Below are 15,238 nucleotides of genomic sequence, written 5' to 3'. Positions count from 1 at the left end.
ACAGGAAAGGGAACAAGAGAAGAGACTATTTCTTTGATAGAAAGTAGTTACACTGAAAACTGCATCGCCTGTGGATTATCCAGAGTAGCAGGGACGCTGTTGTTCATTTTTTCTTTGTGCGTCACCAGCAGAATCCCATTAACTTTAACTGTATTGGGTTGGAAGCAGAAATTGCACAGACAGGTCAAACAAAATCAAAACTATTTGTGGGTGGATACCAGCAGAGGTAGAGCGAAGTGGGAGACCCAGCACTTAAGACTATCACACGCAATGTAAAAATGACATACACTAAACACATGTCACACATGCTTTGGACTTGCGAGTTGTCGATGTCCAGTGAAAACCACATGGATGCAGGTTTTTCATTAAATCAGAGAGTCTTTGTTTCAAGCTTTGACGTAAAGTATTTTAGATCATTCGGTGAATGAGGGTTTTTAGGCCTAAGACATAAGAGCAATATCTGAATTCACCTTCAGTTCATCTGAAAACCTGAAAACCAAATGTGGACATGCATGATTTCACAGAGAAAATGTGTTTTTTTTTAACATCTTAATAATGGATGATTGTCTATACATATATTCCCAGCAGAGTATTAATAAAGTTTATCTTATAACACAGGATCAGCTGTTTGCATGCCTGTAGACAGAGATGTAAAGACAGAAAAAGACCCAGACTGAGAGACTACCTGTTGGCCACTGGCCTCTCTCTTATCTGTATGGTGCTGAGCTCCTGGTTGTTTGTGCTGGGCAGGCTGAAGCTGCTCTTCTTCCTGTGGCGTCGAGAGCAGCACGAGCTGAGTCCGTGTGGAGACGAGGACAGCGAGGACGCACGGGAGCCCGACTTGTTCATCACAGAGATCTCCATACAGTTGGACTGAAACGTCTGCTCGTCCACAAACTCGTGATTCTGCAGAGGAAGATGGCGAAAATGTTGCTCATGAATCACTCTATTACATCAATGACTGGCTCTGCTAAACAATGAGTGAAGATGTTTCACAATGAAGGCTAAACAGACTGAACGGAATCTGCAGCAAAATTGTTTAATAATTGGAAAATGAATCATCAAGGGAATAGAAATATATTGGCCCAGATGCCCATATTAAGTGCCATCTGTGAAAACATTCACAACTGTTATCCCTGTGACAAATGAGCATGACTTGAAGGTCAGGCTCCAAGTGCGTTTTGGGCACTGCCAGCAGGTGGCAGAGTGACACCATGCAGGATCTGATGCCATGCCCTGAATCATGCATCCTTTCTTATATGTTCCCCCTGTCACTCGTGCACTACACTCTGCCATCTATAATGCACACCATGAAGAGGCCTGATGTAAACATGCACGCTGCCATCTGAACGGCATGAAGCCTTTATAGAGCTTTTCCCAGACGACTGGCAAGCCTTTTACTGGGGGGAGGATCATCTATGTGGAGGAACACTGATTTACTGCCTGTCTATGTCTCTGCACGAGGTTTAGAGCTGCAAGTGTAAAACTCATGTCACAGCCAAGCATTAAGGAGGCTCTTACATCTCTGAATTATAGATAGATAAAATTAAGTATGCCGGTTTGTTTGGAAGGAATAATGTTACTGGCTGGCGGACTCATGTTATCTTTAGCATGTTGCTGGAGAAGGGACTCGACATTTCCCATCCCCATTTACAGCTATTTTTAACTTGTGCTGCATATGAAATGATTGTACAGTTTGTGCATGCCTAAAAAAACTTTGTTTCTATTTGCAACACACTGTAACAGACTGGCACTACTGATACAGTTTAGAGTGACAAAGTGATGCAATTTTACCTAAAAGGAGGTATTTTTTACAGTGAGTTATTTTAAATCTGCTACCGAAATAGTGAGAATGAGCGATGCTGAAGGGATTGTGTGTTTTCCAGTGGACACAGCTTTCAAGTTTCAGAAAAAGAAATCAGGATTTTACCGTGGTCTTCTCCAGGCAGTGCAGCAGGTGATGATGCTGGCTCTCAAAAGGAGGGTTGGGGGCCTTCCCCACCAGGGCCTGTCCTGCCTCCTTGGCAGCCTTCAAACAGAAACATCAAGTTTAAAAAAAAACAAGAAAAGAAAAGAAAAGAAACAGTGCAGTTGTGCAGGTTGAGGCTCTGCATAAGAATGGAGTTTCAGGCAACAGCTAGCTCGGTGATGTAGTGGAGAGTACGCAAAGCACTGAGGGTTGAAATGCTGATCTGTAGCACGGCAGCCAATCTACTGAGAACCTAGTGAGATGGGGATGTTTTACAGATGCGTAGAGACAGTGGCTGATTACAACGTGTTTCACTGATAGAATTGGTTTTGCCATTCTTTCGCTGATTTGGTGAGAAAGACCAGAAAAGTCAAATTAGAACTGAGCTCATTTCAGTGCAACAGCAGTGGCACACCTAGACACAGATCGAACAGATTGCACCAACCACAGCACAGATTCTGGACCACAACAACACTACACACGTTGATGAAGCTCTGCGCGGCTCTGGGATGGAAGGTATGTTGTGTTAGTCTGCACTACAACCTGGATGCTCGAGAAATAACACACAGAACACACAGCAGATCAAAAACAGAGTTTAGAGGAGATGCAGGCTGAGCAGACAGCCTCCATAGGCGACCTACTGTCCAGTAAGCCTCTGGTTCCCTCCTTCCCCTCCAAACCCTGTTGGACAGACATGCAGAGCTTGGTCATGAGTCAGTGTGACTGTAATGGCTGTGCTTCACCAGAAGGCAAGTGTGCCTGCCTGGCCGTCCTGCTGTATGAACAGAGAGAGAGAGTGTTGACGAAGCATGTCAATGCTGCAGCTGAGAGGTGTGATGTAAGAGAGAGGACGATCACACTGAAGCACTGGAATGACAGCAGCCCCTGTGTTACAGCATGAGGAGCCCCCCCGCCCCCTCCCCCGTGTGTGGTGGCATGGCCCCCGAGCAGAGCGGCATGCAAGCGTCAGCGAGGCCCCGGTCAGTCAGCCCCCAAGCCGCCGCTCGGTCCAGTTACCTCCTCCAGTGAGTCGATCAGGAGCCCATTTTGTTTGTAGCGCATATAGGCATTAGTGCCTCGAATCTTCGCAGCACGGATTCTAGCAAGCCGAGTTTTCTGTTTGAACAAACAGACCTCTGTTTTAGCCTCTGACGGTTTGTCTGTCACACTAATTGGCTCTGTCTCCCTCTGGCAGCCACAGTATTTAGCAGGGAGAGGCCATGCTTAAATCTACCATTAGGAAATTCTGCCTTAGCAAACACTTTTAGGAAGAAGTGCACATATTGCTATTGAAAAGCTGCTGACACTATACTCTGAAGATCATTTGTTCAGTCATTGTCATTCCCTCTCTTGTTCCTTTCTCCCACTGAAATATACTCAAGCAAGTTTAGCCCACCGAATACACACATACACAGAAACACAATAAAGGATTAATATTCTGGAAGATAGTGTTTGCCCTGTCATCCTGTTAGGTGCGGATAAGACAGGGACAGAGGAAAGAGGCAGATAGAAGCAAAACAAAGAGAGATAGAGGGGAAAAAGGGAGAGCGAGGCAGAGGAAGGGGGGGAGTCAGTACCCTCTGGGCTCGTCGTTTCTCTGCCCGCTGGCTCTGGTGGTAGATACGGCTGAAGTTTGACACTATGACAGGGACCGGCAAGGCGATGACCAGCACCCCACTCAGCGAGCATATGGACCCAAACACCTTCCCCACGATTGTTTTTGGCACCATGTCACCGTACCTGCAAGACAGAAAACAGACGACAGTGAGCACACGGGGCGGAAAAACAAGATTCCTTTAAAGAATCCGCTCTGTAGGGTTGTTTTATCATGTTAAGTTGTTGCGTGTTTCATGTTATTTTTACGAGTCTTGAAATAGTTACAGTGACCTTGGATTATTTCACAACTTCAAATAAAAAGTCACACATTTGAAGTGGGTGAGGAATAAATAGGACTTCTCTGAAGCTTCTTCTTGCTGGCCTACTTTCTACATGCCATCGTGATGTTCCTCTTTTAAAACGCTGTTTCATATATAATTACACACCTGCTGGCACGAGCTAATGCTTTCACGACGTGACCAAACGTGCTACATATCCCCTGTGACCTCTGTTAGCCAAACAGCTTGTGAAAGATACAGGGAGTAGTATCACATCGAGTAAAAGCAAAAGGGGAAGGAAACAGTGTGATGCCGAACCCTGGAGAAATCGTTTAAGTCTGCGGGCCACTTGTGTGCTTTGTTCCTCTTCCCACATCACACCGGACCTTGAATACTGAATGCAGATAAGTGGCGAAACCACACGCAAACAATTCCTGTTCGGCATAAAGCGAAAAACGGCTCTTTGGAGATGGCGTGCAGCACTGATCTGATGGTGTACCGCAGCACAAGCGCGTCATTTTTCAACATAATACAAACGTTGAACAGGCTACATTCAGCATGAGCAGATTAATGGTTGTACATATGTCAGATGGGACTGAATCATCCCCATTACAGAGATTAATGCGCCTGTCTTCTATCGAGTCGGACCCGTCTGTGTTCAAGGTAAAGCTCGGCTCAAACTGTCTTCATGGTCTCACTTTCTTTACATTAGCCCACGCCTACAGTGCCATTTACTAGAGATGCAAATTATGAATCACTTTGCTGATTTGAATTGTTTCGCTCAGTTCGGTTCAAAGATTTCTTGTCACCACTTATAGTTTGCTCACTGTTTTTCTAAGATAAGTACTTGGATTCAAATTCAAATGCACTTCAGTATGCACAACAGTAAGTGAACAAATCTCTATCTCCAGATTAGAAACTTCATAACAAAGAGGCAAAACTCTGCAAGTCTGCCAAATCTTAACGCCTAAGCCATCTTGAGGTAGGCAGCCAAATCCCATGTTTTTACCTAATTATTGGTAATGTAGCTGCAACAAAGGAATCATCAGAAGATAAAAGGCTCTCTTGGTGTTCGGATCTTGATGAAGAAATGACAGAAGAAGAATGGCAGGATATCAGTTTGCAGTCTCAAGCCCAAATTATAAATTCAAATCGCTTCAGTACAAAGGATAATGAGACGACACATTACTCAACCATAATACACCTGATCTATGTGTCAAATGTGGTACTGCGCACATGAGGCCAGCTGGTTTCACTGCCACCGGGAACCCAACCATATCAGGGTATTGGAAGTAGATAATAACTTTATCCACTGCCACAAAACTAAACTGTGTATTTTCAGATGCTTCCCACTAAACTGTTAAAACAATACAAATAAAAAAGATGGTAATAGTTTGTTTCCTTGGAGCTAAACACAAAATTGCTCTGTCATGGAAATCCGTTAATAGACCAAGCAGGCAAAGTCAGGTTGATGGATGGCTGCAGTGTCTCTCTGTGGAGAAACTTAGATTCAACACTTTTCATGATTTTAGGGCTCGTTCATGAAACTTCTGCAGGGGGACGATTAAGCTAAGGCCTTGCAGTGAACTGCTGTTTATTCTTATTTTCATTTTGACTCTTGAAGTGTCTTTAAGTGTCGGCTCATTTCTTTTTATCCACCAGGATGTGATTTTAGTACGGCAGCAGAGTGCGCCTTACTTCCATTACACTCAAAGAGCCTTTATGTGTTTTGTTTTGCTTTTTTTGTACTTTATGTTTAATGTGAAGTGTATGATTTGTATGTTATGTGGAAAATACATTAAACATATTTGTCAAGGACTGCTGCTGTTTAGTACAAAAGCAGACTATAGCAGAGTTTATAAGGTTAATGGCTCAGCAGCCAGCCCTTTGAGACAAAGTCATATCATGATTGTTTCTGTGGCTTTGTGGTCCCTGAATAGGCTTTTGATGAGGAAATAACATGACAACGATGCTTTCAGGAGCTCTCCTGCTAAAAGCTACTAATTCGTCCAGTAACAACTTCATTTTGAAGATTCTGTGTTCAAGATTTGTTCCTTCATGTATTAAACACCTTTTCTGCTCGCTAGACGGGACTACCAAGACGAAGAAACTCCGACATTCAGATGCAAACTCAGTGACATTCTGTTGCCACACAGAGAGGTGATTATCCTTCAACATCATAATTAGGGATTTCTCCCAGGCAATTAATAGCACCAGACACAAACCTGCAAATTATACCCACAAATCATTTGAACATAACCTGCATGCTCATGAGCAGCGCTCTGCAGATACTTTAGGCCACAGGCAGCTCCGGGATTTAAGCAAAAGAGTCTAAATGAATGATTCAGGTTGTGTGTTTTCCTTGTCTTTTTAAGCATCCCTCCACATGAAGCGGAGGGCCAGCAATCCACAGGATTGCAGGTGGGTGAGATGAATGATCGAAACCCTCATGCGCAAATGACCTGAGAAGACCATTACCTCCGGAGAGTAAGATGAATGCAGGTAGGAAAGGACATCAGCATTGCTCAGTGGCTGTGACAGCCGCGCGTCTCTCAAGTGAGGCACGGTAATGTGAATGTATCGCTACACGGGAGGTTGACTATTTCATAAATGAAGTTGTCTAATGCCCACGGCCGTCTGCTTGAGTCATTAGCCTCAGGTCTGCATCACGTTGTGCCCAGCAGCCTGGGCTTTTACAGAGCTTGGGCGGAAAGATGTAAAAGTGGACATTTTAATATCACGCTTGATGGGACATCATGTACAACAGTTTGCTTTCAAGTTGAGTAATCTCACACAGATGTCATTAGTTTTACAGTTCATTACAGGTCAAGTCATTTTCCTATGTAATCACTGACGAAGCCTGACAGCAGGTGTCAATTATAGATTCTGGATGTACTGTTGAAAGCCTATTAAGAGATCCACATAAAAAATGCAGGACAGCATTCCCTCATATAAATGCGGCTGCTCACGTGTGAATTATTCCAGTGTGTGTGTGTGTGGGGGGGGGGGGTGTCAAGATGCTGCTGGATGTGAAAATAAGTCTGAACAGTCAACTGTGGAATGCAATGCATTGCGGTCCTTGCAGCAAGCGTCGTCTTTTGAAAACAAAGCACAGTGGTGAGCAGGTAAAAAAAGAGAGGAGCAAGCGCACTCTGGAGAGAAGCACTAACAGTGATGGATTGTTCATAAGGGGGAAGCTGAGATACACAAAGCTCTGCCTCCTGGATGACGGCAGAGGTAGGAATTAACAGCAGCGAGAGATTAAAGTAATGTTCCTGCTTTGTTCTTGTTGTCTCTGACTACCAGGTACCCACATTTGCTACCCCGTGCTGACATGGGTGAGACACGAAGATGGATGGCCTGATCCTTATCCACCCTGCAGAGGAGGAAGAGGAGTGTCGGAATGACTGAGTATCAATTCCCCAGTTCCACCCACCTGAAACCATACTGCGCTCGCACCGGTCTTAAAAACAGCGCATTCTGTAGAATTGTCCTACAGCGAGATGACAGCATTGCAGATGAAGCCCGGAGTGGTGAGAGAGAGTGAAACTGGGGGTTCGCCTCAGACAGTGCAGGAGAAATGTCAGACTAAAAGGAATATTTGAATTCCAGAAGCGGGGGATGAATGTCCCCGCCCGGCTCGGATAATAGACCAATCAAACATTCATGAGTCCCTGTATCAACCTGCGTGGCAGAGTTTGTGTGGTTGACCTTAAAGGCGGTGCCATATTCCATCAGGGGGTGCTCTGAGACAGATTTCTGTACATGACCTCACCGCCTCACAGAGAGCGCTGACACCAAGAAACACGCATACGCCTGGACACACACGACGACACGCACATACGCAAGCAGTCACGAGAACACGCACTTGTTTGTATGCGTGTGTGAAAAGGCCTTTAATTTGACATCTAGTTAAACCAATCCCCCTTCCTAAAAAAGCAATCTTGTTCCTTGATTGTCTTCCAGAACCCTGTGTCTGAAATCTGACTGCCATCTGGTTAGTGGGAAGCGAGAAAAAAACAAACAAGATATCTGGATGACTTTACAGGCACGTCATTTGTTTATTCCTCCTCTCAGAGACAGGACAGGTCTTTTTTTTTTCCCCTAAAATCAAACAAAATGAGATTAAATCTTTGCAGGTAAAATTATAACCATGGCGTACACCAACCTATAAAAGAGTCTGGGGGCTGGCAGAAGAGAAGCAACACTTGGATTAAAAAAAAAACCCTTTTGAGGGAGAGCAGGCTCAAGTTTCTGATGTAATCAAAGGGGTCTAAAGTAAGTCCTGCTGTCCCGTCAGCTGACATGCCAGTTGAGATCACCCCCAACAGCTCAGCAGTGCTGACAATTAGGATCCAAGGAGGATTGCGGCAGATCTTTCAGCTGAGAGGGCTTTGTCAACTGAGCTAAAATCCAATCATCCACTGGCACCTCTGTCATGGCACTTGTCGCTTCCACTTCCTGAGTTTTACGGTGAAACTAACTCGCCTCCTGCAGAAGTGAGTGTAGTAAAGCGCAATAATAAAAGCAAAGGGAATGAATGACGCTGAAAGGGCCTCGCAGCGTTTGATTCCGCTGATGTGAGCGTTAAGGTCAAGGTGCTCAAATGAGGAAAAACCCTGTGATGACGATACGGGAGTTGCTGGACTGTGTGGTCCCATCCTATTAAATCCGTCATGGTAAAGACATTGAATCTCATCAAACTGCACTTTGATCTACTCCACTTTGATATTTCAATGAGAGGCAATGGAACGAAACTAATTTGATTAATACATTAAGCGTTTTGATTCGTCAGCTGATTAGAATCGAGATGAATTAAGCACACGGTCCTATCTCATACGCCATCTATCCCCGTTGTTTCATGGCAATAATTACTGAGGGGCCTGCAGTCTGCTAATCTGAATCTGAAATTCATTTCAATCTCACCTTCTTCCATGAGATTGGTTTAACTTCACATCCCTCTCAGCGGTTGTCTCTCATTATGTGTGAACAGGGGAAATCGTGAGATACATTCATTGGACTCACTGGCATCTGTTGAGTCACGGTGAACTTATTACGGAATTCAGCGGTACAAATTAACTAAGTGCATTTACTTAAGTACCGTACTTCAGTACAATTGAGAAGTATTTGCACTTTACTTGAGTTTCCCCATTTTCTGCTACTTTATACTTCCACTCTACTAGAATTCAGGCAATTATTGTACATTTTTGTCCATTATCAACTTCAGTTTGTAGTTACTTTGCAGATTTTGTTTCAGAATATAATCAATAAACAATTTATGATGTAATATTATGGATTAAGATACAATTTTATTGATTCGTGAAGAGAAGTTACACAGCAGATAAACTATATAAAGTGGTTACCAGCTTGTAATGAGCACATTAATGCATCAATAAGTATAATCCAGTCGTATAAAATACAGTGTTCTGAAATATGCCCAATGAATACTTGTACTTTTTGTGTATTTGTGAGAATAATACTTTTGTAGGTTTACTTGTACTGAGTATTTCTACTCTGTGTTATTGATATTTTACCTCTCTGCTTTGAGATGCTAAAACAAGACATCCACTTGAAAAAAGCAATTAATGGAGGAAAAATGTCAAGGTCAACCACTCTCAGTCTGACACTAAATTAGCATTTTTTATCATTTCAAAAAGATGAGATTGGTTCATTCCAAACATGCTCTCTGCATCGCGTGGCCTCAGCATGTCTTTCATAATCCTGCGAATGCATGATTTTCTGTTTGACCTTCACCAACCGTCCCATCGCACACCCAGCTCCCTATCAGTGCTTCCTGGGGTAATTCACTCGCTCAGTTTCACAGTTCAATGCTTTCTACAGCACAGACAAGCCCTCCAAACCTGTGAGACCAAATCCTGTCAATTATCCCGAAACTCTGATACTGTCACTGACTGTACCAATCAAAAGTTGATAATGACAGAGAGGGGCATTAAAAGTGCGCAGAGACAACGGGATGGTGGCAAGGTCGGGAAGTATGAGATATCCTTACAGCGGTGACATCTCCTGCGGGCGTGATGTGAAATGTAAAGCTACGGCAGAGGATCAAAGAGTGTCAGAGTGGACACAACATTAAAATCTTATCTGAGAACACGACACAGAAGTGATGAAGCCTTGCGCTGACCAACCGAGAAAGGCTCCATTTTTTTTACAAGCCATGACAAGGAGCAAATGGAGCAATGCTCCACGACAATACGGTTCTCTGTACCTTCTCCACAAGGCTGAAAGAGCACAATATTCATCCTTGCTGACAGTTAAATAATAGATGTACCAAAAAAAATGTAATTTTCCTCCTGAACTCCATCATGCTCATACAACTATGAATTCAGAATCTAAAGAAAATGGATTGTTCTGCCTGCATGTCATGGAGGCATACTAACATGAGTGACAAGAAGACATCAATTTTCTGGGGTGTATATTTGAAGACCGCAAGATTTATGGGGTACTGTTGGAGAGGTCTTGAGGGTGGTTGTGTCAGAGCCCTCATAAAAAATGTAGTTCGTAAAAACAAGAAAGGAAAAGGCTATATGATCGTTCTCTTCTGTGCCAACAGGCATCATGAATCTGACCACCGAGGAAGAAAAGAGAACTGTAGCAAACAGACTGCTGCATTTACAGACAAACAAGTGCAAGTGAAGCTAGTTGAATAAAGGAAAACCCTCCTTGGTGTACCATACGTTTATATTATTGATGAACCCAATGTAAATCTCTTTTGTGTTTTGGCCAGCATGTTAAAATATTAAGCTCATTCTGTACTAATCTATTTCCACCATGAACAGACTGTGCAATAAAATCTCAGAGAGACTGTCAGCATCACTGAAGGCCTGCAAGAATTTTTCAATGCAGTGGTAGAGCTACAGCATGTACTGCTGCAATGCAATCCTTTGGGGGGGGGTATACCACAAGGTTTGAAGAATACAATAAATGAACACGATCTCCAACATGATCCCTAAACGCCACGTATCATTCCTGATGTTCTGCACTGCATCTCTGGCTACAGGCCGGGAGCACAACATCCAAGGCGCTGCCTCTCTTGGGTTTGGACACCAAAGACTGATGGGATTAAGAGTGTGTGGGCTGATAGGACTCTGCTCTGATGCTATCCCTCAGATATACATCATTATAGAGGGGGGAATCCCACAGGCGCTGGGATTAGCCCGTTAGATTTTCACTGCAGGTGATAAGGGAGAGAAGGGGAGGCTGGCAGAACTACACGACATAATGGGGAGATGGGAGAGCGGAGATAGGAGGGAGCCAGAGGACCGCACTGCCTGGTGTAATGCGTGTGGTAGGAAAAACAGAGCTCTCCAGTATGAGTAACTGTGAACAATAGCTACAGGGAAGGACAACTTTGAGATAGGTGAACATCATCGACTCGGTGGGCAAAAATGCGCAGACTGCGTTGCTCTGACTGGATGTTGAAATGAAGTAAAACGAAGCGTGGAGCAGATGTGAGAGATTGTTTTGTATGCTTTCTACAATCCAGCTGAGATCCAGTCTCTGCAGATTTATGAAAGGCAATGGGTAGAGCTGAAGGTTAGCATGTGAAACAGACATGGCAGGCATGGCTACATGCCAGTCAATGTTAATGCATTGTAAATGAAGACTTTGTGATGCGGCAGTGTCAATGCGGCTTTGATCTTCCAGCTGAACGTTCACTCTGGAGTCTCAGCAACTACACAGACCCAATAAAGGCCAGTGAAATTCCTCTCTTTTAGCCATGCAGACACAGATAAACCATATAGAATAATCCCCCACGTATAGCTCTGGCAAAGGCACCTCAGCTCTCTCTCGCTCACATATCAAACATGTATTCCCTCAGCCCTCCAAATCCCAGCTTAACCCTCACCCCGCGAAACCAGGCGGCTAGTTATCACCACGGCTTTGACATTAGCATGCACGCCCTCTCTCATTTGAGAGATCTTCTTAAGAGTCAGGGATGATAAAAAGCTTTCCTCTCTACCGCTCTTCCATTCCTGACTTTGACTCACCCTTCCTCTGCCTGGACCTGCCTGCCTCTAACTATGAGTTGGAGATGAAACGCTTCATTCTCTTTCCCTTTCTCCTCCTTTTCTATTATCATGCAGTGCTAGCACAGCCCTGCTTGACATTTTTCTTTTCTTCTGCTGTTCTCCAGTTTCTTTCACCTGCTGACACTTGAGAAACAACTGCTGTCCTATGCAAAAAAGCAGCCCTTTTTCACTGCTATTATATGCCAAGTCACCTCTACTTCGCTTCCTCATCATCACGATTATGACCAATTCCTTGTGGCAATTTCTTTTAATTACTAGATGAATGGCTGCTCTGTATTAATAGAAGTTTTACGAGGGTTAAGTATCCACATGGATCCATAAAATAGCATGCTGTCCTGCAAACAGGCAAATATGAGAATAATAATTTGTGTGTGTCAAGGGGAGGTCTGGATGATGTAATTCTCCGATCATCTGGGGCATGATGAAACCAAGGTAAAGTGACTCAAACATGGCTCTAATTCCAATTTGTTGTTCCATGTTTAGATTTCTGCCCATTTCTTCAGCAAGCCAGGGGCTAAAAATATATTCCCACAATGTCAGTATAATACTTTGATAATGCAATTACACTGCTTTGCGGCTGAATGAGGAGGGCAAAGGAACATGAAAGAGGGGCTGGAAGCACGAAGGGGTGCCAGAGCTATGGATTATAAGAGGACGTGATAATAAAATGAAATCATCAGACACTCAAGCGATTATGCTAATGAAGTCATTCCGTATTCATCATGGGTTAATCGGCATGCGAGCGATGGAGTGGTGGCGTTTTCTTGAACACAGAAAGCTTTGATCAAGCCGGCGGCGAGTTACCTCACCTCTGGTGCGAGGGCCTGGGGTGGGGTTAAAGGTGAAAACACTGAAGTTTGGAGATGACCTATTGTCACAGTTCCTGCTTAGTCTGCTAGTGTGTATGTGTGTGTGTGTGCATACTACATCGGCTATTTTCTCCACCTATATTGTCTTTAAAGAACCAGTGTGTAGGATTTACTGGCATCTAGTGGTGAGGTTGTAGATTGCAACCGACTGAATACTCCTCCCCTCACCCTCCCTACAACCTAAATACAAAAAGAGCCCTCCAGAGCCAGTGTTTGGTTTGTCTGCTCTGGGCTATTGCAGAAACATGGTGGTGCAACATGGCAAACTTCCTGGAAGAGCACTCACTCCCTCTGTAGATATAAAGAGCTCATTCTAAGGTAATGAAAACACAACAGTTCTTATTTTCAGGTGATTATATACTAATGAAAACATACTTATGAATATCATATTCCACTTCTGCCAACAGATCCCTCTAAATGCTTCACACTGGACCTTTAAGCTGCCAGAGGAGCCTGACTGCAGCATCCAGCCAGATCTGGAGCACTAGGGCCCAGAGCACCATATGATATAAAAGTCTCACCTTCCAGCTTGGCTCGCTCTCTTCCCTGCCAGCGCATGCAACCTGCTTTCGCTTTGCTTAGTCTTTTGTTTCATTTTCAACTTCACACCTGACACGACTCTATACACACACACACACACACATCCACACGAACACAACTGATTTCACAGATGAACACACCTCACATTCGAATGTACCTCTCAGTTTATCCTCTTTACTACAATAAATAACATATTTGTTGGCATTTTATGTTTGTATGACATAATTAAGGCAAAAATGAATGCAGCAATGACAGTATAGCATTACTAAGAGCATGTGTTAACGGCATTGTGGTGTGAAATTCTTAGTATACAGGACGGAGCATCAGGATGCTGCTCACAAGGACAAGCAGACCAAACTGGCCTCTTACCAGCACATACTGTACATAAGGACCTATGCAAATGGTCAAGCAGTATCGATCAGATGAGATTTCAAAGTGACCCATGTGACCTTTTGTTGTGCGTTCAGGTGATGTGGAAGAGGGGAAACGAGAAAGGTCTTGTGGATTAGTGCCTCTGTGTTGGAAAGGGGAACTGGTCCAGGAGCCTCATCACACTGACAGCAGATTAGTGCTCCGCGGCACCAGAGCAGACGGTGCAAGATTAACTTTGATGTGCGATTCCACACAGAGCAGCCGCTGGATATCAGCTCCCTCCACCAAATGGCCCCTTAACTTTGAGTTTGCAGCGTGTGCATTCACGAGCTACAGTATTTAAAAATCAGCTATTTTCAAGGCAGAGAACAGTGTCGCACACATTTTGGGCTCCTGCCACAGAGGAACATTTTTGTAGTTTTTAATTTTAATGTGCCAGTTTTAGCCTTTAGCCATTTAGACCCGCATTTACAGATTATTTTCAGTATCGATTAATCCTGTGATTGCTTTTATGACTAAAGGGACACTCCAAAAACAGATGTGTGATGTCTTCTGTGGCTTTGAAGGAGATTTGTCAAATCCAAGAAATTAATCTGCACTGATGTCTTCATGGTGCTATCAGGGTTATCTGTGCTTAGGCTAGAAACTTCAAATTTATAACATAAAGCCTGAGTTGCAAACTAGAAGTGTGGGCTTTGAGAGAAGTGGGCATTTGCCAGTCAAGGAGGGTTTAATGAAAGATGCTTTTTGAGCTGCATTTTGGTAACTGTAAATCCAGGACACACATACTAGGGATTAAAATCAGGATATCTCGGCTTTGCTGTTTCAATTTTGACATTCATCTCTCACAACTTTATGGAAATGCATTAACAAATCACTGGAACATCACCTCCATCTACTGACTGTTTAAACATCAAAAAATAATTAAAAATACTGATCACTATTTACCAGACCTGAAGTCTGATGTCTCGACCAACAGCTCTAAACCAAAAAGCTTGTCTTAATTCCAATTATAGAAGACAAAGAAAGGCTTCCTCTCATTTGAGAAGCAGGAACCAGTGAAGGTTTTAATATCAAAACTACCTCATCTCATATCTCACACATGAACAGATTGACCTCGCTGACAGCTGAGCAAACTCCATGAACTCTCTGACGACAACCGTGTGATCGGACTGAAAGCTCTGAAAAAACAAGTAACTGAAGCTTATATTGAGATTGTTTAGTTAGACTAGTGCAACCCTGATCCTAAAGACGTTTGGACGCTGTGCAAAACATACATGAAAACAGAACGTGATCAGTTTTCCAAAGTGTTCCTGAGCTCATGCAGTAATATCCTTCATACAATAATGTGTTCACAAAGTGGTGAACCTCTCTCCATTCTCACTTTCTCGCCTTTCCAGGATGCCCCTTTTATGCCCCAATCTATCTATCACTATCACCTGCTCCCAATCAACCTGATTACCTGTGGAATGATCCAAACAGGTGTTTCTGGAGCATGCCACGTTCCCAGTAACCCTTTAGTTGCTCCTGTCCCAATGTTTTACTGCATCAAATTCAGAATAA

At 43.6% G+C, this 15,238-nt stretch overlaps 1 protein-coding gene across 2 annotated transcripts in view; it reads right to left on the bottom strand.

Annotated features, from left to right (window-relative positions):
* LOC143322690 (A-type voltage-gated potassium channel KCND2-like) overlaps positions 1 to 15,238 on the bottom strand; it is a 37,910-nt gene that overhangs the window by 3,818 nt on the left and 18,854 nt on the right. Inside the window, exons 3-6 of one of the 2 annotated variants that reach the window (XM_076734041.1) lie at positions 3,547 to 3,709; positions 2,987 to 3,085; positions 1,931 to 2,029; positions 686 to 906 (exon numbers count right to left, since the gene is read on the bottom strand). In XM_076734041.1, coding sequence (XP_076590156.1) covers positions 686 to 906; positions 1,931 to 2,029; positions 2,987 to 3,085; positions 3,547 to 3,709 — 582 coding nt within the window. The remainder of the gene's footprint in view (positions 1 to 685; positions 907 to 1,930; positions 2,030 to 2,986; positions 3,086 to 3,546; positions 3,710 to 15,238) is intronic. The other variant, XM_076734043.1, reaches the window with a different exon arrangement.

Source organism: Chaetodon auriga, chromosome 6 (assembly GCF_051107435.1).
Source record: "Chaetodon auriga isolate fChaAug3 chromosome 6, fChaAug3.hap1, whole genome shotgun sequence".
NCBI lineage: Eukaryota > Metazoa > Chordata > Actinopteri > Chaetodontiformes > Chaetodontidae > Chaetodon > Chaetodon auriga.
The sequence above is the reverse complement of the archived record's forward strand: the minus strand, read 5'-3'. Positions and strand labels throughout refer to the sequence as shown.